At 52.4% G+C, this 26,373-nt stretch overlaps 2 protein-coding genes and 1 long non-coding RNA gene across 5 annotated transcripts; 1 reads left to right on the top strand and 2 right to left on the bottom strand.

Moving 5' to 3' along the window:
- Positions 1-221: 221 nt before the first annotated feature.
- GNB2 (G protein subunit beta 2) lies at positions 222-5,406 on the bottom strand. The gene is made up of 10 exons (XM_058711450.1): positions 5,249-5,406; positions 2,822-2,967; positions 2,586-2,624; positions 2,362-2,468; positions 1,968-2,031; positions 1,722-1,884; positions 1,561-1,627; positions 1,081-1,282; positions 774-990; positions 222-699 (listed from the first exon to the last, which is right to left on the bottom strand). The coding sequence occupies exons 2-10, from the start codon at positions 2,876-2,878 to the stop codon at positions 593-595; spliced, it is 1,023 nt and encodes a 340-aa protein (XP_058567433.1). The 5' UTR covers positions 2,879-2,967; positions 5,249-5,406; the 3' UTR covers positions 222-592.
- A 396-nt stretch (positions 5,407-5,802) lies between these two features.
- On the bottom strand, positions 5,803-26,297 carry LOC131501393 (uncharacterized). Of its 2 annotated transcripts, none has more exons than XR_009256778.1 (3): positions 26,116-26,297; positions 20,628-20,795; positions 5,803-5,896 (listed from the first exon to the last, which is right to left on the bottom strand). It is a non-coding gene; the product is annotated as an uncharacterized LOC131501393 (long non-coding RNA). The 2 variants fall into 2 exon arrangements; XR_009256777.1 differs by lacking the exon at positions 5,803-5,896 and adding an exon at positions 14,603-17,699.
- ACTL6B (actin like 6B) lies at positions 12,888-26,040 on the top strand. 2 transcript variants are annotated; one of them, XM_058711448.1, is made up of 14 exons: positions 12,888-13,017; positions 13,491-13,567; positions 13,772-13,937; positions 14,217-14,317; positions 19,481-19,578; positions 20,254-20,348; positions 20,415-20,521; positions 21,154-21,243; positions 21,400-21,461; positions 21,574-21,688; positions 21,827-21,907; positions 22,004-22,099; positions 22,319-22,405; positions 25,744-26,040. In XM_058711448.1, the coding sequence occupies exons 1-14, from the start codon at positions 12,993-12,995 to the stop codon at positions 25,822-25,824; spliced, it is 1,281 nt and encodes a 426-aa protein (XP_058567431.1). In that variant the 5' UTR covers positions 12,888-12,992; the 3' UTR covers positions 25,825-26,040. The 2 variants fall into 2 exon arrangements, with proteins under 2 accessions (XP_058567431.1, XP_058567432.1); XM_058711449.1 differs by lacking the exon at positions 13,491-13,567 and having other exon boundaries at positions 12,901-13,017; positions 25,744-26,039.
- Positions 26,298-26,373: the final 76 nt, after the last annotated feature.

Below are 26,373 nucleotides of genomic sequence, written 5' to 3'. Positions count from 1 at the left end.
GGGCTGTGTGTGTGTGTGTGTGTGTGTGTGTGTGTGGGAGCACCTGTGGCCCTGCTGGGCAGGTCCCCCTGCTTGACTTCCGCTTGGGCTGGAGAAGGAATGGGAGTTTCTCTCTGGCCCTTACTTACAAGGGCCCAAACCCCTGCCCCCCCCCCCCCCCCCCCTTGTCTGCCCTGGGGACAGAGATCTGCACTGAGAAAGACACAAGGGTAGAGACCAGGTACAGAGTTGGAATTGGTTCCTTTATGGAAAAACTGAAAATATAATAAAAATTAAAATAAAACCAGTTTTAAAAAAGCCAGCCCCTGGAGTTTCTACCTCCTGCCTCTGGCCCTCCAGAGGGATGAGGCCCCAACCCCAGGGCAGCAAAAGGATGAGGGCTTTCTGCCCCTCCTCTCCCCCCATTCTATCCCATCTTCATCTCCGCAGTGGGGGCCCCCGGGAGGAACCAAACCTGGGTAGGGGAGCAGGGACCCAAGGCCCGGTGGCCCGGGGAGGGGGGCTTGGTGTGCACCCAGCCCCAAAGCTCCCGGTCTGTAGTGTGGGCATGGGCAGGGCCCCTCCTGGCCTGGGCTCAGTGGGGTGGCAGCTGTTAGTTCCAGATCTTGAGGAAGGAGTCCCAGGAGCCTGTGGCCACAGCCATGCCATCATCAGTGACCCCAAGGCAGCTCACGCGGTTGTCGTGGCCAGCAAGGACACCTGTGTGGAAAGAACATCAGAACTCCCACCGGCTGGCGGCCCCCGCCCCCGCCCCCGCCCATCCCCAAGCGCACCTGCACGATCACCCTTCATGGCGTCCCAGATGTTGCAGTTGAAGTCGTCGTAGCCAGCGAGCAGCAGCCGGCCGCTGCGGGAGAAGGCAACAGAGGTGATGCCGCAGATGATGTTGTCGTGGGAGTACATGAGGAGCTCCTGGTCGGCCCGCAGGTCAAAGAGGCGGCACGTGGCATCATCAGAGCCCGTGGTGAAGGCATAGCCATTGGGGAAGAACTGCAGGACATGGGACCAGAGTGGGATGAGGGCACAGAAAGGCCAGGAGCCTGGCAGAGACAGGCCGTCCCAGCTCTGTCCAGAACTTACAGCCACGGCATTGATGTCTGATTCGTGGCCAATGAAGGTCTGTCGGCACATAGAATCCCGAACATCCCACAGCTTGATGGAGGCGTCACAGGCACCTGACACAAAGGTGCGGCCATCAGGGGCCAGCGACAGGGACATCACATCTCCACTGTGTCCGGCAAAACCCACCGTCTGCTGTCCTGTCTCAATGTCCCAAAGGGCACTGGAGAGATGACAGGAAGAAGGAAGGGGTCAGAGAGAGGTCCCTGCCCCCCTTCCCCTCCAAGTGAGCCCAGCCCTGACAGAGCCTCCTCCAAGGAAGGGGCATGGTGGGGGGGGGGGGTTGGGGGGGAGCCACTGGGTCACAGGAAAGGGAGGCAGAGTGTTCAGAAGCCCCTCACCCTCTCAGGGCGTGTACTACATGCTAAGCACCAAGGCAGGGGCCCCCCCGGGGAGGAAGTACTGGTGAGCCCTGACTACCTAGCCCTGGCAGGGCCTCACCAGGTCGTGTCCCCAGAGCTGGTGATGATTTGGTTGTCATCCAGGAAGCGGCAGCACGACAGGTACCCTGGGGAAAGGGGCTGGTCAGCCGGGTCTCTAAGGGAGGGCAGCACAGCCCCTCCCCCCGCAACAGCACCCAAACCCTGCCAGGTCCCTCTCACCAGTGTGGCCAGGCAGCTCCCGGCTGACCCTGACATTGCCCTCACGGGTCTTGAGGCTGTAGATGGAGCAGATGTTGTCCAACCCCCCACAGGCCACAAAGTTCCCTGAGGGCGCGTAGGCACAGGTCATGACCCAGGAGGAGCGCAGAGGGATGGCATGGACCTAGAGAGGAGGAGCAGTGCCCAAGGTCAGAGCCAGCCAGGGCCTGCAGCCCAGCCCCATCCGGCCTCGGGCACCACCTCTACCTTGTTGGTGGTATAGCTGTCCCAGATGATGAGCTTCCCGTCCTGGGAGGCGCTGACCAGCAGCCTTTTAAAAAGTGGCAGGGAAGAGGCAGAGGAGTCAGGGTAGGAAGCTCCCCCCGGAGGCAGGACACCTTTCCCCCTTCACCCATCTGGTGGGAGGCCCTCTGAGACTACTCCCAGCAGCAGCCCAGAAGTCCCTGTTCATTCGGTCCTATTTCCCATCCCCTGGGACTGTCTGGGAGCCATGGCCTCCCCAAATATGTCCACAACATGGGGATCCTGTTCATCCCACCAGATCAGCAAGGTTGCAACCCTCACCCCACTCTGCCTGCTATATTCAGCCCAGGGCAACACAAAAGCTCGGCACACAGCCCCAACCACTCGCACACCACACCTTGAATCTGTCCCCCAGTGCATGGCATAGATTTTTGCCAGGTGCCCGCGGAGGGTCCTCCGTGTCCTCATCTGAATTCTCCCCACTGGGTCCAGCCCAGCTGTGATCTGGAGGTAGAAGCAGAATGGGCTCAGGGAGGTTCGAGGTGGTGTGGCCCACCAAGCAGTATGCCTCTAACACTTGCTCCTTCCCTAAACCCCAAGTCCATCTTGGATTCATCTCACCTGGGTCAGTGTTGAATCCCCACATGCTTTTCGGGCATCCTGTAAGAGATGGATGGCAGAACCATCAGAGAGACAGGAGAGGCGAGGAGGAGACAGGGAAAGAGGTGGCAGGGGAGTGGAGAGAAGACAGCGAGCTACTAGGATAGCCACACACACAAATCCCTCCCCCACCCAGTACGTGCAGGCCACCTGGCCCTGCCTGCTCAGCCTCCCCAGCCCAGCGGCCAGGCCCTCACCCGGATCTGGTTCCGGAGCTGCTCAGCCTCCTGTCTCAGTTGCTCCAGCTCACTCATGGCGCCGGGCCCGTGGGGCGGGGTTGGGGGCGGCTGGGGGCCGCGGGACGGGGGCTGGGGGAGACAGCTCCTCGCCGCTGGCCCGAGGCCTGGGGGATGCAGGGCTGACGTCAGGCCCAAGGCCGCCGGAGAAGAAGGGGGGAAAAAGGCGGGGTTGAAGCCCGGCCCGGAAGGGGTAAGCGCCGGTCGGAGGGGGGAGGGGGCAGCAACGGGCGGCCGCGGTCCCCCAGGCTGAATTGGGGTCTCTGGCACAGAAGGGATGTTGCCCAGGAAGAGCTGACTTCCCCAATCTTCCGCCCCCCGGAAACGGAGCGGGAAGTGCAAGAGGAAGCGCAGGGGAAACCCCTCCCTCGGACAGCAGCTCGGGCGGGACACCCGCGGCAGGAACTGAAGGGGGGGGGGGGAAGGAGGAGGGGGGGCGGGGAGAGTCCCTTAGAAAACAAACCTGGCGTCCTCCCGGGCCGCACAGACACCGCCCTCCTAGCACCTAATTTTAAAAGGGGCGGTGCCTCTTTAAATTCACCCCCACACGCCGCACACCCTCCACACATACCCCAGCTTCGACTGGGGTGGGGGAGACCAGAGGGGGAAGCTGGGCTGTTCGTGGGGTTGCCTAGGCAACCGTCACCCGGACTGAGAGCACCTCATTGGTGAAGTGCCCCCACCCTAGCCCTGTTGCCAAGGCAACCGCATCCACGGCAGAGACCTGTAGGGTGGGTGACCCCACCCCCGGCCCCATCGCCCCCGCCCGACCCAGAACCGGCCAGGGTGGCTGTTTACAGGATTTGGGAAAGCCGATTGGCGCTAATAGGTTCGGGACGGCTCACCCCGGATAATCCCCGGGCCGGCTGCGCCCCATTAGCCGCCCCCGGCGGGCGGAGGCGAAGGTGGAGGGGAAGGCAGCCCCTAGTCGCTGCTCCCTCCAGCGCCGAGGCCGCCCGCCCCGGCGCGCCCGCAGTAAGCCCGTGGGAGCCGTTCTCGAGTAATTAGTGCTCCGAGGAGAGGTCCCCGGCCCCGAGGCGCGGAGCTGCTCTCTCCCAGGCGCGGGCGGGCGGGAGAGCTGGCGGCCCCAAGCGGCCCGGCCTCGCGCCCTCGGCACCCCAGAAGCCCAGTCCCTGGGCTCCGCGCCGGGGCCCCAGGGGCCAGGCTGGCTCCGCTCCAGGGCCCGGAGTCCTGCCCCACTCTTTGGACACCTGTGTGATCAGGCCATGCACACTGCACTCTGCCGACCCAGGCGTCCCCCACCCAGCTCCCACTTCCCCCAGGCCCTGGGCGTTCCTCTTTCCCCCTGACATTTCCCCTCTGTCAGTTCAGCTTTTTACGCTCGCGCCGGGGGATGCCCTTCCAAAAAAGCGGGGGGGTGGGGGGGGGGCAGAGTCTCCCACTCCACCGCCCCAGCTCAGGACAAAGCCTCTTCCTTCTAGCCGCCAGCAGCCCAGGCCGGGCGGCAATGCCAGAAGCTGGGGGCAGAAGGAAGCAGGCCAGGAAGAAGCCGCTGGGGGCGGGGGCGACGCTCCCAGCCCTCAGTCCCCATCACTCGCCGGAGCCCCCTCGGCTGCCCCCGGATTCTGGGCATACAGTAGCCGGGGCCCCAAGGAGAAACAGGGGTGCCACCGCCTCCGCGGGTCTGGCGGGGCGAAGGGGAGGGGACATGGGAGGGTCCCGGATCTGGCAGCTGGAAGGCGCGGGCCGGTGCCGCGCTGCAAAGCGCAGTGGGCCTGGCCCTTCGGCCCCCACGACCTCCATTTTGCCCAAAAGAAAGCTAGGCGTGGGGTGAGGGCGCCCAGGAGCTGGGCTTGAGGTTAGGGCTAGTAGAGGGAGCAGGGTGCCGAGGTCTCCGGTCTAGGGTAATATGGCCAGAAAACACCGACAGAACCCAAGGGATCTGAGGGTAGGGTGGAGGCGAAGGGAAGGGTGGCCTCGCGGCCTTGCCTGCTTCTCTGAAGATTCTGGAGTTTTGCAAGGCGAATACCGCCAGAGGTGCAAAGAGGACACGAGGGGTGCTACCCAGGGGCAAACGAGAGGGCGGTGATGGGGGGGAAAGGGGGCGGGACGGGGCCTACAGAAAGCCCGGAATTTGGCCCCCAAACTTCTCAGGGAGCAAGAGGCAGGAGGGGCTGCGACAGGGTCTGGGGTCAGGCAAAACGCCTCGGACGGTGCAAGGAGCGCGTGCATTTCTGGGAACAAGGGTCCCCCCCACCCCAGTTCCCCTTCCGGGTTTGGGAGCGACGGAGCCAGAGGAAGGGAGGGGAGGTCTAGGGTGCTACGTCCGCTCCCGAGAGGCCAGACCAGGAGACAGAAGGAAGAGAGGTTCCCCCATGGGAATTTGGGGCTGGGGGAGAGAAGGACTCCTTTTGCCAGCGGAGGTACCTGTGGCGGTGGGACTCTGCGAAGGGTCGCTAGAGCAGCGCGGGAGGTCCTGTCTTCCTCCGCGGCGGAGGCGGCAGCGGCGGCGACGCGGATGGATTTCCTCAGTCACCCCAACTCAACCGTCCAGCGCTGCTCTCCCCAGAGCGGAGGGATCCCGCCCGCCAGTGACGCGGCCGTCGCCGCCGCGCCCAGGGCCCGGCTGGGCGAGACCAATTCCTTAGTGGGGGGAGGCCAGAAGGCAAAAGACCACTTAAGGGGCAAGAACTAACCCCGTCACAACAAAGATATCACACCACCCTATTTCGACGCAAAACGGACCAAAAAGAATGCTTCGTTTTCTGAAAAGGAGCAGGACATCCCCCCTGGGACTGGAAGAGATGGTATCGGCACAGGGGCGGGGGGGGGGGGGGGGAAACCGCTCTCTGGTCACGTGACCCACCCTCCCGGATTGGGCGGCTCCAGACTGGGTAGGGGAGCTTGACGCCCCAGTTCGGAGTTCGGCACGCCCCTGCTCCAGTGAGACCACGCCCCTCCAAGGTCCAGGACAGAGCTCGAGAGATCCCTACCCGCGCGGGACGGAGCAGTCGGTCTTGAGGCTGCAGAGGGACGCTTCTGAAAGTCCCCGAGGAATGGTGCGGGACCCTGAACCTGAGAATGATGAGAAGAGCCATCCATGCCCAGGAAGTTCCCCAGCGTTGCCCCCTGGGCTTTTGTAGAACTCTGCCGGGCTGCATGACACTGTAATAACAACTCCTATTTTTTGAGGTCCATACTTATTTAGTCCTCACGACAGTGCTGTGAATTTAAGTACTGGCATTGTCCCCATTTTATAGTAGTGGAAACAGATTCCTAGGGCTGCAGAGTTGAGATATGAACCAGGGTGGCTTTAGCGACTTAACGTGCAGGGATACCAATACTAACCTCTTGAGTAACCCTCCAGTGGACCCTCCCTGTAAAGGAATGAGAATGAAAGTGTTGCCTTCCTGTCTGCCCTGCAAGTCACGTTGGATTGTTATGAGAGTCTGACGGATTGTGGACATGCTTTGGAAGGTTCAAGTCACCGAAGAGCCTTCATTGAGTCCTCATCCAATTGAAAAGTGAAAGTATCAAAACAGACACTTCTTACAGGCATTACAAAAAGTTTTCACAGCACACTATTTTTAAGAAAATAAGAAAACAAAGTCAGTCTTATGCACAAATCCCATGTATGTGCCCTCACCAATTCAAGGATATATTAGCAGTAGATGATAGATGTCAATTAGGCATTAGCATTTGGAAGGGACCTTACAGATAATTTCCTTCAGTTTCCTCTCAGTCTACAGATGGACAAAGTGACTTCCCCAAAGTCACTTAAAAAACTGGTTAGCCTAGGGGCGCCTGGGTGGCGCAGTCGGTTAAGTGTCCGACTTCAGCCAGGTCACGATCTTGCGGTCCGTGAGTTCGAGCCCCGCGTCAGGCTCTGGGCCGATGGCTCGGAGCCTGGAGCCTGTTTCCAATTCTGTGTCTCCCTCTCTCTCTGCCCCTCCCCTGTTCATGCTCTGTCTCTCTCTGTCCCAAAAATAAATTAAAAATGTTAAAAAAAAAAAAAAAAAAAAAAACTGGTTAGCCCAGAGGCACCTTGGTGGCTAAGTCGGTTAGTTCGGCTCAGGTCATGATCTCATGGTTCGTGAGTTCAAGCGCCACATCAGACTCACTGCTGTCAGCACAGAGCCCACTTCAGATCCTCTCTCTCTCTTTCTCTGCCCCTCCCCCACTTGTGCTCTCTCCAAAATAAATAAAACATTAAGAAAGAAAAGAAAAGGAAGGAAGGAAGGAAGGAAGGAAGGAAGGAAGGAAGGAAGGAAAAACTGGCCGCCTAGGACTAGAACCCAATTTTATTAATCTCTGTAGTGCATCTGACAGTGCTTCCTCTTGCTTTGCTTTCCATGCTAATACGCTTCTTTGTTTGAACTCGTTCAGCAAATATTCACCTAAGTCCCAATGATGCATCAGGCACCGTCCTGGGCACTGAGGATATGACCATGAACTGTGAACCCTCCTCTGCCTGCAGGGAGGTTATAATCTACAGAGGAGGCAGTGGTAGATGATCGTTGGAATGACGATCAGTGCTGGTGGCTTGGAAGTGCATTGACTAAGAGCAGAACACTGGCGGGGGGAGGGTGGAGATCAAAAATTTTAAGTTGAGACATGTTAGGTTTGCAGTGCCTAGGAGAGGTGCTCAGAAGAATACTCAGAGGGTGGTTGTCAACGCAGGTCTGGGGCTCCGCAGAAGAGTATGAGTTGGCATAGAGCCTTAAGAATGAGTGGCGTTTTAGAGCAGATGAAGTCATAAAGAGGTTCAGGGAAAAGACAAGATGGCCTAAGACCAAGCCCTGAGGAACTCCAACATTAGAGGTCAGGCAGAGGAGAGGAAGCTGCCAAAGAAGAAGCCAGAGAGCTAACAGGAAAATCAGGAGAATGTGGAGTTCTGGAACCCAAAAGAAAAGAATGTTCCAAAAAGGGAATGGTAAAACTGTTTTGAATGCTGCAGAGAGATGAGGCAAGCCTGCACTGGGAAGTGTGCGTGACATTGAGAAACAGGCAGGCCATGGGTGACTTTGTCAGGAGCCCTTGCAATGAATGCTTTTCTTGCAATAGGTTGAGGGTGAGAAATGAGGCAGTGGAGACAGTCAAAGTGGCCAAAGCTCTGAGAATCTTGTCCTGGAGGGGGTGTGGAAAGGTGGGGCAGTGGTGAGAGGAGAATTTGAAATAAAGGTATTTGGGTTTTGGTAGGAGCTTCTTTAGATGATAATGCGAAGGATGGGGTTTGGGGGAGGAGAAGGATCTACAGGTAGCCAGTGGACGACCAACTTCTCTGAGAAAGCAGAAGCCCTAGAGGACATGTGGAGACCCTGACTCTCACGAGTCATGGGACACTTCCTCCTTCCTCTAACTCTTCTTTCTCAGGCTTCTCCTTGGTCCTCTCGTCCTCCTCCGCAGGGCATCTGTAAACAGAGTTTCTACAGGATCCCAACTTCAGCCTCCTTTTCTCACTGGTGACTTCCTCTATTACTGTGACTTTAACTGTCCCCTAATTGCTCCTACCTCACAAAGCTCCATCTCCAGCCCAGATATCTCTCCCCGGATGTAGACTTGGTGCATGTCCAACTGCAGCCTGAATATCATCATCTGGATGTTCCCAGACAGTGGTGTGCTGGAGTCAGCTTGTGCCAGTTCAGGCCAGCTCACAAGAGCCCAGAGTGCATGCACCTCTCTTCCCAACTCCTTGTTTAGTGAAGTCAGGTTGATAGCAGTAACTTTTAATTGTCATGGTGGGAGTAGTTACAGCATGGACATTGGGAGTTGCTTCAGATCAGAGCTGCCTTTGCCTGAAGGGCTGATTGTTGAAACATTTACTACACACCTCTGATCACAAACATGTCACATTCAACACATTCAAAACTAAATTAATCCTCTTCTACCCCACCCCACCCTGCCCAACCCTGCCCTTTCTCTGAATCTCCTGGCCTAGTCAACCGCGTCACTATCCCCTCAGGAGCTTCTCACTCCCTCATTCCCCATATCCAAAGGTGGTCAAGTTACTGTATAGGCCAAGCTGCTATAACAAAGAATCCCAAAAATTCCGTGGCTGAAGAGACCACTTTAAAATAGATCCTCCAGGACTGTGGGGACATCTCTGCCATGCTGAACCCCTAGCTTCCGTCTCCGTGTCTATTGTGCCCCAAGCAGCTTCCACAATCATACCTGAATTTCGTCCATTGGGAAGGGGGGTAGGGTGGAAAGCACAAGTTCTTTCCTGCTAAGCAGAAGCACTAACTTCTGCTCAGAGGTTGGGCAGTTACAAGGAAGGTCTTTCGTCATACACACAGCTAAAACGGTATTAATAAAGAAAAAAGGGAGATGGCTGTTGATATAAGGCTAGCAATCTATGTCACTGGTGGCTAAATCTTGTCAATGCTACCTTTTGTATATTGCTGAAATCCATCCCTTCTACTGTATGCCAAATGCTATTACCCTGGTTTTTGCCTATATCCTGTCCTCTAGGACAGTTCCTCTCTATTCGTCCACCAAATAGCTGCCAGGCATATCTTTCTAAAATGCAAATTAGATCATATAACTTTGCTGTTCAAAGCCATGCATGAGTTCCCTATTGGTTCCAGGAGAAGACCCAAACTTCTTTGCATAACACACAGGGCTGGGTCTTGTCCCCTCTCAGAATGCCTTCCACCCCAACTCCAGTTCTATTTCCTTTTCAGCTGGGGAAATCCAGTTTATTTTCTCAAGCTTCTTTTGAATATTGCCTCCCTGACCACACTGTTGTCTGTGCCCCACTGCAGTGCTGGCTCTGTCCCTATTGCAGCCTTTACTGGACTGTTTATTTCTGGGCCCTTGCCACCTGCACTAGGCAGGGGCTCCCTGTGAAGCCAAGACACTTGATTTATCTGGCAGAGGACTGGGGCGGGGCAGGGGGAAGCCCACCAAAGCAAGGAACAGACCCTCACAAGATGCCAAATCATGTCCGAGGGTCTGAGGGTCCTGGACCTACTACTTTTGACATCATTACCGGGTGTTCAGGTTTGGCCAACCTGACTGTGGGCCTGGAATGTGCGAACCTCCAGATGACTTTGTTGAATTAATTATTTAATCCTCCATCTTCCAGGATAGATATGAAACCTTAGGAGAGTCACATCAAGTTATATGAGCCATTTTATTCCTGGTGTCTGCAAGGCACCTTGAGAACATCCTTGAAATTAATAGAAGCATAGCAACATTTTCCCCAGGATCAATACTTTTCACATGTCACAGTTCCAATCTCAGCTCTGTCATTTACCAGCTGAGTGACCTTGGGCAAGTCACTTAATCTCTCCATGCCTGTTTCCCCTACAAAATGGGGATAATAATCAGATCATGATGAGAACTAAACTACTTGACATTTATAAAGTGCTTATAACAGTTGTTTTAAAACACTTAAAAACAGATGTTTTGTGTTTGCTAAATAAAAATAGAGTTTAGGCATGAACAAATTGGTCTTTGACTACTTTTCCAGTCTTATTTCCCCCTAACTCTGGTTTCTGCCACCAGCTCATATGCAACCCTCCTTCAAGACTGAGCTCCTAACTCCATACAGGCCACAAATGTTCATGTCTCTAGAACTTTGGACATGCCAGTCTTTGTGTGGAAGACCTTTCCCACCTTGTTCACCAGTGAACCCTACTAGTCCTTCACAATTCAACTCAAACTTCACTTCTAGGAGCCTCTCTGGACTCTCAGAGACAGGCAGCTCCTCCCTCCTCTGGGCCCCCATTTCACCCCACTTACATGCATGTCCGAGCTCCCCACTACACCAAAACTTCTCTAGAGCAGGGATATATCTTATGCATTTCACTATTCTCATGCTTCGCACAAAGATGTTTGTTGAATCAATGAATGGACAGTGAAATAGAGTAATAATATTTTACCTTAACCACTGACATAATAGGATACAAACATAATACAATGGAATGACAAATGAAAATCGGCCACGGTTGACTAGGAGGTAAATCAAGTCCACTTGTGTAGTCAGCCAGCTATAGTTTTTCCACCAACTGTGAGAGGAACATTCACTTCTTATTACAATACTACAGATTTCCAACTGATGAATAATAAGCTTTCCTAAGCTTCAAAAACTCCCCAAGAGCATTCTTAGGACCAGCGTTTACTGACTAGTCCTGTGTGCCTAGCTTTTAGCCAAGCACTTGGTTCTGGCATCAGATTGAGTCCTTACCACCAGCAGTACTATAGATGGGGACAGTGAAGTTGGACCAGGACACAAAAGTGTTATGAAATAAGGTCATCTCTCAACTGGCTGATAAGAGGTGTAAGTTCTAGTCCTGGCTCTGCCCCAGTGGGCTTTGTGACCCAAGACTGGGCTTTGCCTCAATCTGCAGAAACCTTTGTAAAATCCAGGGGCTGGATCCAGGATCAGTAAGGTTTCTCCTGACTTGGGGCAGTCTCTGAATCTGAGATCCTAATGGAGGTAGGGGAGGGCTGATGGGAACTGACAAGGTGAATTTACAGGGGAAGTGAGGCAACATCATCAAATGTCAACAAAAGGAGAGGTGCAGGTCACGAACAGAATCACTTTCCACTCCAGCGTCCCTGTAATCCTCACCTCAGCAATAATAACAATAACGATAATAATAATAATTTTGTAAGATGAAGAATGCAGGTGCCAAGAGGTCGAGGGCACTCATCCAATTCATCCAGGTCTCAATTTAAGGAAGCCAATGACTGGGGTGCCTGGGTGGCTCAGTCGGTTAAGCGGCCGACTTCGGCTCAGGTCATGATCTCGCGGTCTTTGAGTTCGAGCCCCATGTCGGGCTCTGTGCTGACAGCTCAGAGCCTGGAGCCTGTTTCAGATTCTGTGTCTCCCTCTCTCTGACCCTCCCCCGTTCATGCTCTGTCTCTCTCTGTCTCAAAAATAAATAAACATTAAAAAAAATTTTTTTTTTTAAAAAAAGGAAGCCAATGACTAACTCACTCAGGAATATTTCAATTTCCCAGCACTGAGTCAGCTCTCTCCCCTATAGCTCACCTCTTGCACTTAAGCCTGAATGCCTCCAGACTGAAGAGCTAGGCCTGGACTCCCAACCAACCTTGGGCATGTGAAGGGCCGCTGTTGTCAGTAGGTAATCAATGAGCCATCTTAAACTATCTGTCCTTTGGCTGGAGACAGGTGGAATCTCTTCCAGAGTGGGCATCTGGTGAGCAAAGAAACTTCTGGGGCTTTGGCTGTCACACAGTACCCTCTTCCTGTGCCATCCATGGTCTCCATGCTCTCCCCCCACCCCAGAAAGGAGGTGGAAGTGCCCTCAGCACACACATATTCACATGCACATATGTATACACACACACATGCATATGCACATGCACACATATCCCCACACGTGTAAGCACATACATACCAGGCACACATCACATAAGAGTCTCTCAGCTAAGCGAGTCTGTAGAAGCAGCTCCCTGACCTTTGCTATTAAAACTGCTGTGGAGGTGGTGTCAGGCCAGGAGAACAGCTGGGGAGAGACAGATGGGGAAAGGAAGCTAAAGATGGGTTAGCTCAGCACCAATGGGTGAACACAGTACACGTGTGTATATATAGGGCCCAGGCGCCAGGGACGGGAGAGGAAAAGAGGGGCCATTAGAAAGACTAGGGTGGAAAGAAACAGGGAGAAGATGGAGACACACCCCCTCCTGTACCTCTCTCTTTCCTTCTTCCCTTCTTCCTTTCCCTCCTTCACCGGGCGATTTCATTCAGACTTGGGTATGACGGAACCTTGCTCAGGAGCCTGAGAATGGAAGACTCCAGGACTACGGAGCCCTCTCCTCGACCCCATTTAAAACAGTAAGGAAGCAGGGGCCCCATCAGTCATCCTGCGGCGTCCTGATCTCCAGATGGACAAGATTTCCATCTCTTTTGTACGCCAGCCAGCTCTCTACCTGGTTATCCCTTAGGGTCAGTCTCAAAGTCTTTGCTATCCTCCCCACAATCTTGAAGTTTTGGTGTCTGCCCCTTTAAAGCAGCGGCCCCCGGTCAGGTTATTGTCTTGCCTCGCAGCCAATCTACGGCGCCATTGGGGGCGGGGGATCCGACCTCCTGATTGGCCACTGCGCGCCCCGCCCCGCCCGGGATCCCGGGAGCTGTCCGGCCGCGTCGGTGCTGATCCCGCCGCCGCCCACGGGCCGTGAGCAGCGCTGAGAGGGCATTATGAGCGGGGGCGTCTACGGCGGAGGTGAGCTAGCCTCGGGCTTCAGGCTCCCTAGCCTGTCGCGGCCTCGCCGGCAGCCCTGCACCCCTCACCCGCGCGACCTGAGCTCTGGGCACCCCAGGGCCTGTCACCTCGGCGCTCGAATGGGTCCAGCCCTGGGTTTGGTCCTGCGCCACTCCTACCTTTGGTCCTCCCAGGTCGGTCGCTCGCGCGCACTGGGCTCACTCTCTCTCTCCATCATTCAACTCACCTCCTCCCGGCCCCCCTGGCCCCTTCTTTCCCGGCGAGGAGAGTGGCCTGAATAAGGCCACCGGGCAAGAAGGGATTCTGGAGGCTTGATCCCCACTCCCAGGATCCGGACTCCAGGCCGAGCTCCCACCTACCCCGACCGGCGTTGAAGGTGGCGAGACTGTGGCTCTGCCCTGACCTCCTCTCGGAGCTATCCAGGGGGAGAGAGTTTGGGAGAGGTCCCCTCACACACCTGTCTCCCCGCACAGATGAGGTGGGGGCGCTGGTCTTTGACATTGGCTCCTTCTCAGTCCGCGCTGGGTACGCTGGGGAGGACTGCCCCAAGGTGAGCCTTCCAGCCCCATCCCCAAGTCCGAGAGACTCCGGACTCCCCTCCAGGCTTCCCAGTGACCCAGGGTTCTCACAACACAGAGAGAAGCTCGGCAGAGCGGGAATGTGGGAGTAAACCCAGGGGTGGGCTGAGGGCCTTGCCATGGGCCTGGACAGGGGCAAGAGGTTGATCCCTCTTCCTGCCCATGCCCCCCTCCAGGCTGACTTCCCCACCACGGTGGGGCTGCTGGCCGCGGAGGAGGGGGGCGGGCTGGAGTTGGAGGGGGAGAAAGAGAAGAAAGGGAAGATCTTCCACATCGACACCAACGCCCTGCATGTGCCTCGGGATGGAGCTGAGGTCATGTCGCCCCTCAAGAATGGCATGAGTAAGGAGCCCCTACCCACCATCTCCCGACACAGACCCGAAGCCCACACACCACAACTGGGGGCACATCACCCCACGCCCACAGAGTCTACCTTGCAGTTGCCCACAGCTGCCTGGTTCCCAGCCAAGGGGCCCGACAGATTCCTAGGAAGGGGGGATTTCTGCTGAAACTGATCTCACATCTCCTCCTCTGGACTTGGCCTCCCTCCTTCCTTTGCTTCCTGTCCCTGGACCCCTACCGGCCCACTCTCATCTCTCCCCGCTGGTCTCCTGGCCCCAGTTGAGGACTGGGAGTGCTTCCGTGCCATCCTGGATCACACCTACAGTAAACACGTCAAGTCTGAGCCAAACCTGCACCCAGTGCTCATGTCCGAGGCCCCGGTAAGTGCCTCATCCAGCCCCTAGTCCAGCCCTAGGGACTCCCTGCATTCTTTCTGCCATTTGTCTCTCCCACCCCTCCCAAAGCCTCTGCCATCAATCACTCCACTTAACTTTTCAGACTTTGCTTCCAACTCCACCATCACCATCTTCAAAAACACTTTCTTTCCTCCCTGGTTTAGTCTCCTTTCCACCTTCCTATTCTATCCACTCCTATCTTTTGCCCATTCAGTCCATCCCTGCTGTTTTCTCCACCAAAGTCCTTGTTTGACTTTTTAACTTAAAATATTTTTGTCAATGTTATATATGTACATTGTCAATTTCCTTTGTAAAACATGTTAAGGAAAAAAACTGCCTTCATATCATCTTCCTTCCATTCCCCTTTTCCAGAGGCTTTTCTTTTAGCTATTTTTTTTGGGGGGGGGGGGTCAGGTTCTTCCATATCTCCAAATATCACACTCAAAAGGCTGCTTGTGGATTTTTTTAGTTTTAGGCATTGATTTCCCACCATAGAAAAAAAACATTGAGCTCACTTTCCTCCTCCAGCCCACACCACACACTTTAATACAAATACAGTTGTATTTTAGATTTTTAAAAATCATTATTCAGTATTTACACTCTTATGTTTATGTATGCTAATAAGGTCTGAGCTGGGCAATAAACTATGGTCACTTTTCTTTTCTTTGCACAGCTTTCTGTTTTCCCTAAAGCTAAAAATTGTGCTGGTTTTTATTTGACTTAGTTTTCTATTTGCTTAATAATATGACCTTAAATTAGTCATCTGCTTATTACTCATCAGCTTATGTTACCTATATCCTTTCTCAAAACATTAATTCCTTTAGATATTCTATCAATTTCATCTTCTTGAAGAAATCTCTCCAAAATCCCAGTGATTTGCTCCACTTTGGACTTGTTGCCTTCTACACAGAGAACATAGATATCATCCTGACATCTCCCTTCACCATCATCTTAGGGCATCCCTTCACCTCTCTCCTGTGTTAGAAGTCCTGTTTCTTGTATCTCATCACTCCTTTTCTTGATTTATTCCCTTCTTTTCATGGAGCATATCCTCCAGTAACTGCCTTAGAAAGGTCATGAGAAGTAAAAATGTTAAGACCTTGCATGTCTGACCTTGGATTGATAGCTTAGCTAGGTATAACATTCCAAATTGGAAATCATTTTTCTTCAGAATCTTGAAGGTCCTTCTGCATTGTCTTCCAGCATCTATTGTTGCCATCAAAAAGGCAGAGGTGAGGTGTCTGCGTGATTCAGTAGGTTAATTGTCCGACTTTGGCTCAGGTCATGATCTCATGGTTAATGGGTTTAAGCCCCTCATCAGGCTCTGTACTGACAGCTCTGAACCTGAAGCCTGCCTCGAATTCTGTGTCTCCCACTCTCTCTACCCCTCCCTCACTTGCACTCTGTCTCTCTCTCAAAAAAAATAAAAACACCCATAAATAAAGGGAAAAATAACAATAAAGAAGGCAGAGATGTCTAATTCCTGATCTTTTGATGTAATTCTTTCCTTTGTGAAAGCCTATAGAATTTTCACTTTGTCCTTAGTGTTCTATAATTTCTCAATATTATATTGGTTTGTTTTCATCCATTGCTCTAGATACTCATTATGTCCCTTCAATCTGAAAATCTATGTCTTCGATTCAGTGAAAAAATAATTCAGTAATTATTTAAGTAATTTTAGTTCCTTATTTGATGATTGATTTCTCTTAATATTCTCTGTTCTTTCTTTAGGAAAGTATTATTTGGATTTTGCACCTCCTGAATTCATCCTCTAATTTTCTTATCTTTTTTCTTATATTTTCCTTCCTTTCATATTTTCCTCTAATTTCTTTTAACTTTTTTTAAATTTATTTTTGAGACACAGAGAGACAGAGTGCAAGTGGAGGAGGGGCAGAGAGAGAGGGAGACACATAATCTGAAGCAGGCTCCAGGCTCTGAGCTGTCAGCACAGAGCGCGATTCGAGACTCGAACCCACAAACCACAAGATCATGACCTGAGCCAGTCAGTTGCTTAACCAACTAAGCCACCCAGGCGTCCCTCTTCCTATAATTTCCAAGATATTCCCTCAACTTTATTTTTCAATTCTTCTATTGAGTTTTTCATTTCTGCTTCTGTAGTTTTACTTTTCAAGAGTTTTTTGGTTCTACAAATGTTACTTTTTAGAACATGCAATTCTTTCTTCATGGGTGAAATATGATGTTAGCTCACTCAGGATATCATTAGTTTTGTTTCTGTTTTTGGAAATTTTCATTTCCCTACATAATCTCTGTTCTTCCAAATTGCTTTTTTTTTCCTCTGCCATTTATTTATTTATTTATTTATTTATTTATTTATTTATTTATATTTATTTCTGAGAGAAAGATAGTGCATGAGCATGTGGGAAAGAGCAAGGGAGGGGAAAAGAGAGAGGGAGACAGAGACACCCAAGCAGGCTCTGCACTGTCAGCACAGAGCCCAATGAGGGGCTTCCAACCCACAAACCGTGAGATCATAACCTAAGCCAAAACCAAGAGTCAAACACTCAGCTGACTGAGCCATCCAGCCACTCCCTCTCTACCCTCTTTCTGGGGGATCTCTGTCTCATTTTAGAGGCTTTTCTCAGATTTCTGCCAATCCTTGGTTGTCTGCTTATGTTTACAAGTGGTGGACTAAAACACTGATTGGAAGCCATGTGAAGTGGAGAGACTCACTGGCTGTGGTGATAGAGGATGTTGCTATAGGATGATTTGCCTGGGGTGTTTGTTAGGCAGCCTCTGATAATTGGCATCTATAGATTTCTGATGTAACCCATGGAGAAAGCTTGTACCCTACAGACAGGCCTGGTCACCCCCTTTCTGGGAGTGAGGGAATAGGGCTGAGGTTCTCAGCATTTAATATGCATGGAATCACTTAATTCTCCTGTTTTTAGTGTCTTCATTCCCAACTGTGTCAAGTGTCCCACCAGTCCAGAGCCCCTCAGTGTTATTCTGTCTAGAGAATAAACTTCCAGTCTTCTGCTGAGGCTAGGATGGGTAATAAATAGCTCAGTGACATGGATGGAACTGGGGAGAGAGTTTAGAGAGCTATTACTTGAATGGCTTTAAACACTCTTTTTTTTTTTTTAAGCTTTCCCTTAACCTTAACTGCCAGAGATGCCTGAAACTACAAATTCTTGAACCCTGTGAGAAGTCCGCAATTTGACACAGGCCGTTCTTGGCTTTTTCCATTACCTGCTTAGGAGTCAGTATTCTTGAATCTGTTAGGTCAGTTACCACTCAACTATCTGGCTTCCGCTCTTCAAAAATTTGTTGTTGTTTTCTCCTTCTTTGTTACTCCCAACTCTTGAGGGTGTCTGTCCCAAGATTCTTCCTGTCTCTCTTTTTTGAACTAAAATTCACATAACATAAAATTAACTTTTTAATGTTATCAATTTGGTGGCATTTAATACATTCACAATGTTGTGCAGTCATCATCTTTATCTAGTTCCCAAACATTTTCATCACCCCACAAGAAAATCCATTTTCATTAACCAGTTTCTTCCTACTCTCCCTGCCCTTGGTAACCATCAATCTGCTTTCTGTCTCTACGAATAGATCTATTCTGGATCTTTCTCATAAGTGGAATCATACAACATGTGACTTCTTGGGTCTGTATTCTTTCACTTAGCATAATATTTTCAAGATTCATCCATGTCATGGCATATGTCAGTACTTTATTCTGTATTATGGCCGAGTAGTTTTCCATTGTATGGATATACCACAATTTGTTTTTCCAATTTCTCCCTTCATGGACTTTTGGGGACTTTCCATCTGTGGCTATTGTGGGTAGTACTGCTATGAACAGTTGTATGTATGGATTTATTTGGTACCTGTTTTCAAGTCTTTGGATATATAACTAAGAGTGGAATTGCTGGGTCATATGGTAATCCTATGTTTAACTTTTTGAGAAACTACTCATTGTTCCCCACAGTGGCTGAACCGTTTTACTTTCCCCCCAGCAATGTACAAGGGTTTCAGTTTCTCTATACCTTTATTTTCCCCTTGATTATTATCAACACACTAGTGGGTATGAAATGGCATCTCATTGTGCTTTTGATCTGCATTTCGCTAATGGCCAACAATGTTGAGCATCTTCTCACGTACTGGTTGGCTTTTGTGGGTTTATGCCTTTTTTTTTTTTCCTCAAGAAATCTCAAGCCCAAATTCTCAAGCCCAATGTGGGGCTTGAACTCGTGACTCCAAGATTAAGAGTTGCGTGCTCTAGTGACTGAGCCAGCCAGGTGACATGGGTTTATGTCTTTTTAAATTGCCCCTTTATTATACTTTTGCTGGGATCTTGGAAGAGAATAAAATTAGATGTTTGTATTCAATCCACAATTTTTACCCAGAAATCCTCTTCCCAGCTTTCTTCCCTCTGAGATGATTAAAATGGGAAAGAGGGATAAATTGGAGGCTGAAAGGAGCCTGAAGTATATATTGTACAATAAAGAACACTGAGGGGTGCCTGGGTGGCTCAGTTGGTTAAGCGTCCAACTCTTGATCTCAGGGTCACGAGTGTGAAGCCTACTTAAAAAAAAATAATTAGGGGCGCCTGGGTGGCTCAGTCGGTTGAGCGTCCGACTTCGGCTCAGGTCATGATCTCACGGTCTGTGGGTTCGAGCCCCGCGTCGGGCTCTGTGCTGAGGCTCAGAGCCTGTGCTCAGAGCCTGGAGCCTGCTTCGGATTCTGTGTCTCCCTCTCTCTCTGACCCTCCCCCATTCATGCTCTGTCTCTCTCTGTCTCAAAAATAAGCATTAAAAAAATAATAAATAAAATAATAAAAAGTAAATTAAATTAATTAATTAAAAATAAAAAATAAAATAAAGAACACTGGGCCAGAAGTCAAGAGACTATGACTCTACCAAGCTCTACCCAGAGCTTTCTGTGTGATCTTGGGGAAGTTATTCTCCCTCTCTGAGTTTTATTTTCTTCAGCTGAATTTGGAATGTGATCTTTAAAATTCTCCATAGTTCTCACATTCTAAAGGTCTATGTGGATCAAGAGGCCTGAACTCTCCCCAGTCCAAGTTTTGTGTGTGTGTGTGTGTGCACGCGCGCACGCATGTGTGTGTCGTACATGGGTCTGTGCCTCCCCCTTTTTGAATCCTCCCCTCCTGTACTTTCTCCCCAGTGGAATACACGGGCCAAGCGGGAGAAGCTGACAGAGCTGATGTTCGAGCAGTACAACATTCCTGCCTTCTTCTTATGCAAGACGGCTGTGCTCACCGCGTATCCTCTGGGCTGAGCTGCTCTGCCTGGGTGGAGGGCCAGGGTGGGGTTCATGGTGTGCTTAACTGGAGGCTGGACCTGATTCTGTGCAGATTAGTGTCCTGGATGGCAGACACCCACTCTGTGCCCCATTAGTGCAGAGGGCCTTCTGTGGGCCTTCTGACCCCGGGGCGGCCAGATCAGTGGCTCTTTCCTATTCCTTGGATCAAGCTGAACAGAGACAGACAGACAGACAGACAGACAGAGTTGGGCCAAGTAGACAGCAGGGGCTGGGACTGGAGAGAACAGGGAGGGATATAACACTGAGGAGTTTCCTCCCCAAATAGCCAATCAAGCATTTTTTTTTTTTTTTTAAGGATCTACCTTGCATTAACTCCTGAGCTAGGCATTGGGGCAATATGGCCCTCCATTTCAAGGAGCCAATAGAACACTGAACCAAGACTCCAGAGAGACTGGGAGCTCAGAAGGAAGAAAAAGAGGAAGAAGTTGTGATTCAGACAGGGAAGAAGTGACAGGGGTCTCAGGAGCTTTCCTCCAGTCATGGGTCATAAACCAGAATGAGAGATTTGCAGATTGTGAATGGGCTGGACCAGGAGAGCAGAGGGTGACCAGGCCAGACCTGAGTCCCAGCCCCCTCACTGCCACCATGTCTTTGACTTACCCATCCCATGCCAGCTTTGCAAATGGACGTTCCACGGGCCTGGTGCTGGACAGCGGGGCCACCCACACCACGGCCATCCCAGTGCATGACGGCTACGTCCTACAGCAAGGTGAGGCCTCGGTAGGGCTCGGGGGTGTCTTGGGGGACAAGGCCCTAACGTCCCCTCCCTTTCCAGGCATTGTCAAGTCACCTCTGGCAGGAGACTTCATCTCCATGCAGTGCCGGGAGCTCTTCCAGGAAATGGCCATTGACATCATCCCACCCTACATGATTGCAGCCAAGGTGGGGTCTCTGGGGAGTCCTGGGCACTCACCCTATGACTGTTGACCCACTGACCCACTAGATACCAGAAAAGGGTGTAGCAGGGCCCCCAGAGGACCCAACTTACAATCGAAGCATCAGAGGTCCAGGCATGCTGAAGGCCATACAGCCAGCTGGGAGCAGGATGTAGGAGGGTCAGTGTAGTAGACCCAGGTTCAAGGTGTGCCTTTGCCATGTAAAAGCTGTGTGAGCCCACAGCATGAGATTGAAGCTTCCTGAACCTCAGTTTCTTCCCCTGCAAAGTGGAATAACACCATGCAAGGCTGCCGTGTTAAGTGAGACACTGCATGCAAGGGTCCATCCTGGGCCCCCACATGGAACACGGCTCAGGAAAAAGCCCCTTAAGGTTCTGTCTGATCTCTTATTATATTCCCCATGCCCTTAGCTTCCTCTGACTGGGCCTTTCAGATAGCTGCACTGCTGCATGAGTGACAGACATGGGAACAGGCTCTCCCTATTCTCTCTCTTCTGCTGCCTTTTGTGGACAACAGAGCAAAGAACCCAGTGCCTGTTTGATGTGGCACAGGTGTGGTCCAGGTGGGCTGGGCAGGTGTGGGGTGGGGAAGGGCGCTCACAGGCTTTGTGCCCCACAGGAACCCGTACGGGAAGGCGCCCCTCCAAACTGGAAGAAGAAGGAGAAGCTACCCCAGGTTTCCAAGTCCTGGCATAACTACATGTGCAATGTGAGGACAGCGTCCCCCGAAATAGCCCCTGCCCTTCCCCAGCTCCTCGTCCCCTACCATGAGAAGAGGGGAAGGGACAGAGAGGCCCTGCAGGTGGGGGTACTTGGGGGTGCTGAGGAGGGAGACCAGGCCCTCACTACCTCCCTGGGTCCTCAGGAGGTGATCCAGGACTTCCAGGCCTCTGTGCTGCAGGTCTCAGACTCTCCCTACGATGAGCAGTGAGTGGCATTCCCTGCTGGAGGGTGGGAAAGAGGACAGGCCTGGGACTCTCGGGGGACCTCTGGTCCTTTGTGGGCACCCCCAGGCAGAGTCTCACTCTTTCCTGGGCAGGGTGGCTGCGCAAATGCCCACAGTGCACTATGAAATGCCCAATGGCTACAACACAGACTACGGCGCTGAGCGGCTCCGCATCCCTGAGGGCCTGTTTGATCCCTCCAATGTCAAGGTTGGGCTGGGCGGAGGGTGTTGAGGTGGGGGCTCATTGGATTCCCTGGATGCCGGCATGTCGGGGAGGCTGGGAAGGATCGCCGGGGTCTGGGGAGAGGGGGCAGAGGCTGGAAACCTAGATCACCTTTCTCGGCAGGGCCTGTCGGGGAACACCATGCTAGGTGTGGGCCACGTGGTGACCACCAGCATTGGCATGTGTGACATCGACATTCGCCCGGTGAGGCCCAAGCCTGTGTCTGGGCAAAGGGGCTCAGGAGCAGTGGGGAGACGGGGAGGGGCTCTTCCCTGAAGGTTCACTCCTCTCTGCTCTCAGGGCTTGTATGGCAGTGTCATTGTCACTGGCGGGAACACACTGCTCCAGGGCTTCACTGACAGGCTCAATCGAGAGCTCTCCCAGAAGACCCCACCGGTAAGAGCCCACCGCGGCCAGGGCCCTGGACTCCAGTCGTGGCTTAGCTCTTTAGGACTTAGTCCTTCCTCCTTCCCCAACATCAGGCATTCTGGCCACCAGAGCAGACACTCCCCCTGTGACTTCCCAGTCTTCCCCACTTCCAGCCCTGTCCCTTCCCAGAACCCAGGTGTCTGCTTCCCCCCCCCCTCCCCTGCCTGCCCCTCTCTTTCTCCCCAGAGCATGCGACTGAAGCTCATCGCCAGCAACAGCACCATGGAGCGCAAGTTCAGCCCCTGGATCGGGGGTTCCATCTTGGCCTCGCTGGTGAGAGGGACAGGGCTTGGCCTAGCACTGACTGTGGGAAAGGGGCAGGTCCGAACAGCCCCATCCCCTTGCCTGCCTCCTCATTCATTCATTCATTCATTCATTCAACAAACATATTTTTGAGAAAGAGCAGCCAGTGAATGCTCCATCGGGGCAAATCAGGGAACAGAAGGAAAGGAGCTGGAGAGACTGGTTGGGGTTGAGACTGTGGATGGGGCACCCACTGTTCTTAGCAAAGGGGAGAGACAGAGGTTGGGGGGAGGAAGCAACGTGACAGTCACAGGCATGTTTGGGAAGACTGTGTCAGGCATGAGGAGATCAGGGTGTGAGCTGGACACAAGGGGACCCTGCAAAGGGTCCTGTCTGGACCTGTCGCTGGGCACAGGCAAGACGGTGAGCAGGGAGCCGGAGATGCAAACTTCATCTCACGGGCATCAGCCACATAGAGGGGACAGCGGGGCCACAACAGAGCAAGAAGGACATCCCTCAGAGGGGCAGCCCTCAAGGAGACAGAAGCAAGGGTCAGAAATAGAGGAGGCTGATAGTGTGAAGTCAGCTGAGGGCCAGGAACATGTCAGCCATGCCTACTTGTGTTCCTGGCTTAGTCCCGGCCCCCATGAGAAGGCAGAGTCCAGAGGCTGAGGCCATTAAACAGGAAGAGACCACAAAGTGCAGGGATGTCCCTTCAAGGGAGGACCAGATCTAGTTCAAGGGTCATGAAGGAACTCAGAGGAGCGTTGAAGTTGAGATGGAAGACTGAGTAAGAACTTCTGAGGCAAAGAGAGAGAGGGTGCTGGGGCTATAGGGAGAGGCAGGTGAGACCAGAAGGTATAGGCAGACGCGGTCATATCCGAGTTTAGGAAGCTCACTCACTAGGGCAGCAGAGTGGAGAGTGGCTTGAGTAGGGCTGCTGTGGTCTCCGCTGGGAGTGGGGTTTGACAGAGGAGTGGGTATCAGGCTGTGGAAGTGGCAGCTCATCACAGGTCCAACTGATAGATGTGGACAGCATTTGGATACAAGAGGGAAGAGGGAAGGAGTCCAGGATAAGGCTCAGGATGCTAGCTCCTGGCAGCCGTGGTCAACAGGAATGTAATGCGAGCCACATATACAACTTTAAATTTTCTAAATAGCCATATTTTAAACGAGCCTGAAGAATCAGGTGAGATTAAGTTTAAAGAATATACTTTGGGGTGCCTGGGTGGCTCAGTTGGTTGAGCTTCTGATTCTTGATTTAGCCTCAGGTCATGATCCTGGGGTCATGGGATCGAGCCTCAAGTTGGGCTCTGTGCTGAGCATTGAGCTTGCTTAAGATTCTCCCTCTCTCTGTCTCTTTCTCTCTCCCTCTGCCCCTCTCCCCCGCTTGCACATTTTCTTTCTCTCAAATTAAAAAAAAAAAAAAAAGAATGATGGGGCGCCTGGGTGGCGCAGTCGGTTAAGCGTCCGACTTCAGCCAGGTCACGATCTCGCGGTCCGTGAGTTCGAGCCCCGCGTCAGGCTCTGGGCTGACGGCTCGGAGCCTGGAGCCTGCTTCCGATTCTGTGTCTCCCTCTCTCTCTGCCCCTCCCCCGTTCATGCTCTGTCTCTCTCTGTCCCAAAAATAAATAAAAAACAAAAAAACAAAACAAAAAAAAAAAGAATGAAAAAATATACTTTCTTTGGGGCACCTGGCTGGCTCATTCATAGAAACATACAACTCTTGATCTTGGGGTTGTGATTTTGAGTCCCAAGTTGGGTGCAGAGGTTACTTAAAAACTGAGTCAGCCAGGCACCTGTCGTTAAAAGAAAAAAAGTATATATATATATATATATACACTTTATTTAATCCAATATATCCAAAATATTATAATTTCAAGGTGTGACCAATAATTTTTTAAATTTTATTTATTTATTTTGAGAGAGGGCCATGCACCTGCAGGAAGGGCAGAGAAAGAGGGAGAGAGAGGAAGAGAATCCCAAGAAGACTCCACACTGTTAGCTTGGAGCCCGACGCGGGACTCTAACTCATAAACTGTGAGATCATGACCTGAGCCAAAATCAAGAATTGGACACTTAACCAACTGAGCCACCCAGGAGTCTCTAATGGGTGATCAATATCAAAGTGAGATATTTTACATTCTCTTTCCTGGACTTAGTCTTCAATATCTGTTGTGTATTTTACAACTGTAGAGCGCACGTCAGTTCAGACTAGCCACATTTCGACATCCACAAGTGCTCAATAGCCACTGTGTCAGCCAGCATTAGTATAGAAGGTGAGAAGACCAGGGGCACCTGGGTGACTCTGTGGGTTAAGTGTCATGATCTCACAGCTCATGAGTTCGAGCCGCACGTGGGGCTCTGTGCTGACAGCTCAGAGCCTGGAGCCTGCTTCAGATTCTGTGTCTCCCTCTCTCTCTCTCTGCCCCTTCCCCACTCGTGCTCTGTCTCTCTCTCAAAAATAAATAAACATCAAAAAAAAAACTTTAAAAAAAAAAAAAGAAGAAGAAGGTGAGAGAGACCACAGAAGCAGGTTTGGGCCAGGCCTAGGGGAACTCAGTCTTGGACATGCTGAGTTTGAGGTCCCAAGAGACTCAGAAAGAGGTGTCCGAAAGACAGCTGAGTATTTGGGTCCAGTACTCAGCGCTGAGCATTGCAGACTGGAGACTGGGGGAAGGGGTGGGGTTTTAGTGCTTGAGCAGAAGTCCCAGGAGTGGAGGAGCTGGTTCTGGAGGGCTTGTTCTGTGAGCCCAGAAAACAGGGTCAGTACCAGGGACACAGGCACTAGCTTTCAGGCAGAGGTGAAGCAACCATCAAAGAGAAGGGACAGTCTGGGATGCCCAGTGCAGGAGACCCTCAAGGGGCAAGGTTCAGCGTGGGTGGTGAAGACCACTCCAACCAGAAGTTAGGTGGTGGTGCAGGAAGGGTGAGGGTGGAGGAAAGATTGTTCTTGGGAATGCAGGAGACTTGACAAGTTTGTAAGGCCTGATGGAGCGAAAGGTGCAGGAGGTGTTGGGGGGTGGGGGCTTTGGGGGGACAGGTTGGCTGGCCTGAGGCTCTAAGCTCCACTCCCCCCTCGAAGACAGCACGTGGCCCAGGGCAGACAGGTGCGCAATAAATACTTGTTGAATGAATGAACCAATGTTCTGACTGAACGACAGGAGGAGGGGTATTCACCCTCTGAATATGAAGGAGGGCGGGGAGGCTTGGGGAGGTGGAGGAGGAAGGGATATGGGCGGGAGAGGCGGGGCTCTCAGGGCAGGGGGAGGGTTTCCCAAGGGCTGGGCCTGCTGGGAATGTGGGGAGGGGCGTCCCCTCCTCTCTCCAGGGCCGCCCTGAAGGCCTCTGTCGTCCCCCGCCCCCAGGGCACTTTCCAGCAGATGTGGATCTCCAAGCAGGAATATGAGGAGGGAGGGAAGCAGTGCGTGGAGCGGAAGTGCCCCTGAGGGCGTCCCCTCAACACCCACTCGCCCGCCCGCCGCGGTGGGATAGGGGACGCCAAAAGGCGGGGAGAGGGTTTCCCGGCTCGGCCTCCGCAAGCGCACATCGAAGCCCCCACCCCATGCCCTCGTCTCTTCCCCTCCCTTCTCTTCCGCTTAGATGTGATGTTTCTGGGTTGAAAGGAGTAAAAATGTTTTAAGAAAAAAAAAAAAAAAGTTTGGCCTGCTTGGTGGGGGTGGAGGGCGTGGGGTCAAGGGCCTGGGGGGGGGAGCGAGGGGAGGAAGGCCCACACCTACGTCCTTTGATGATCCCACAGTGGACGCCGGGGCAAAGTCTGCGGATGGGGACAGAGATCCAGGAGCCGCAGAAGCCTCGGGTTTCAAGGGAGACCCAGGGAGGATCCCGTAGCGAGGACACAGAAGAGTCGCTCAAGTGGGCCCCTAGCGAGGAGCCGAGTTGGGGCAGGAAACGGATGCTGGAGACTAGACCCCGCGGCAGGGGAAGGGCGGAGCGGAGGGCTCGCCAGGGGGGCGGGGCTGGGGCGGGCCCTAGGT

This window comes from Neofelis nebulosa, chromosome 18, assembly GCF_028018385.1.
Source record: "Neofelis nebulosa isolate mNeoNeb1 chromosome 18, mNeoNeb1.pri, whole genome shotgun sequence".
In the NCBI taxonomy this organism is placed as follows: domain Eukaryota; kingdom Metazoa; phylum Chordata; class Mammalia; order Carnivora; family Felidae; genus Neofelis; species Neofelis nebulosa.
The sequence above is the reverse complement of the archived record's forward strand: the minus strand, read 5'-3'. Positions and strand labels throughout refer to the sequence as shown.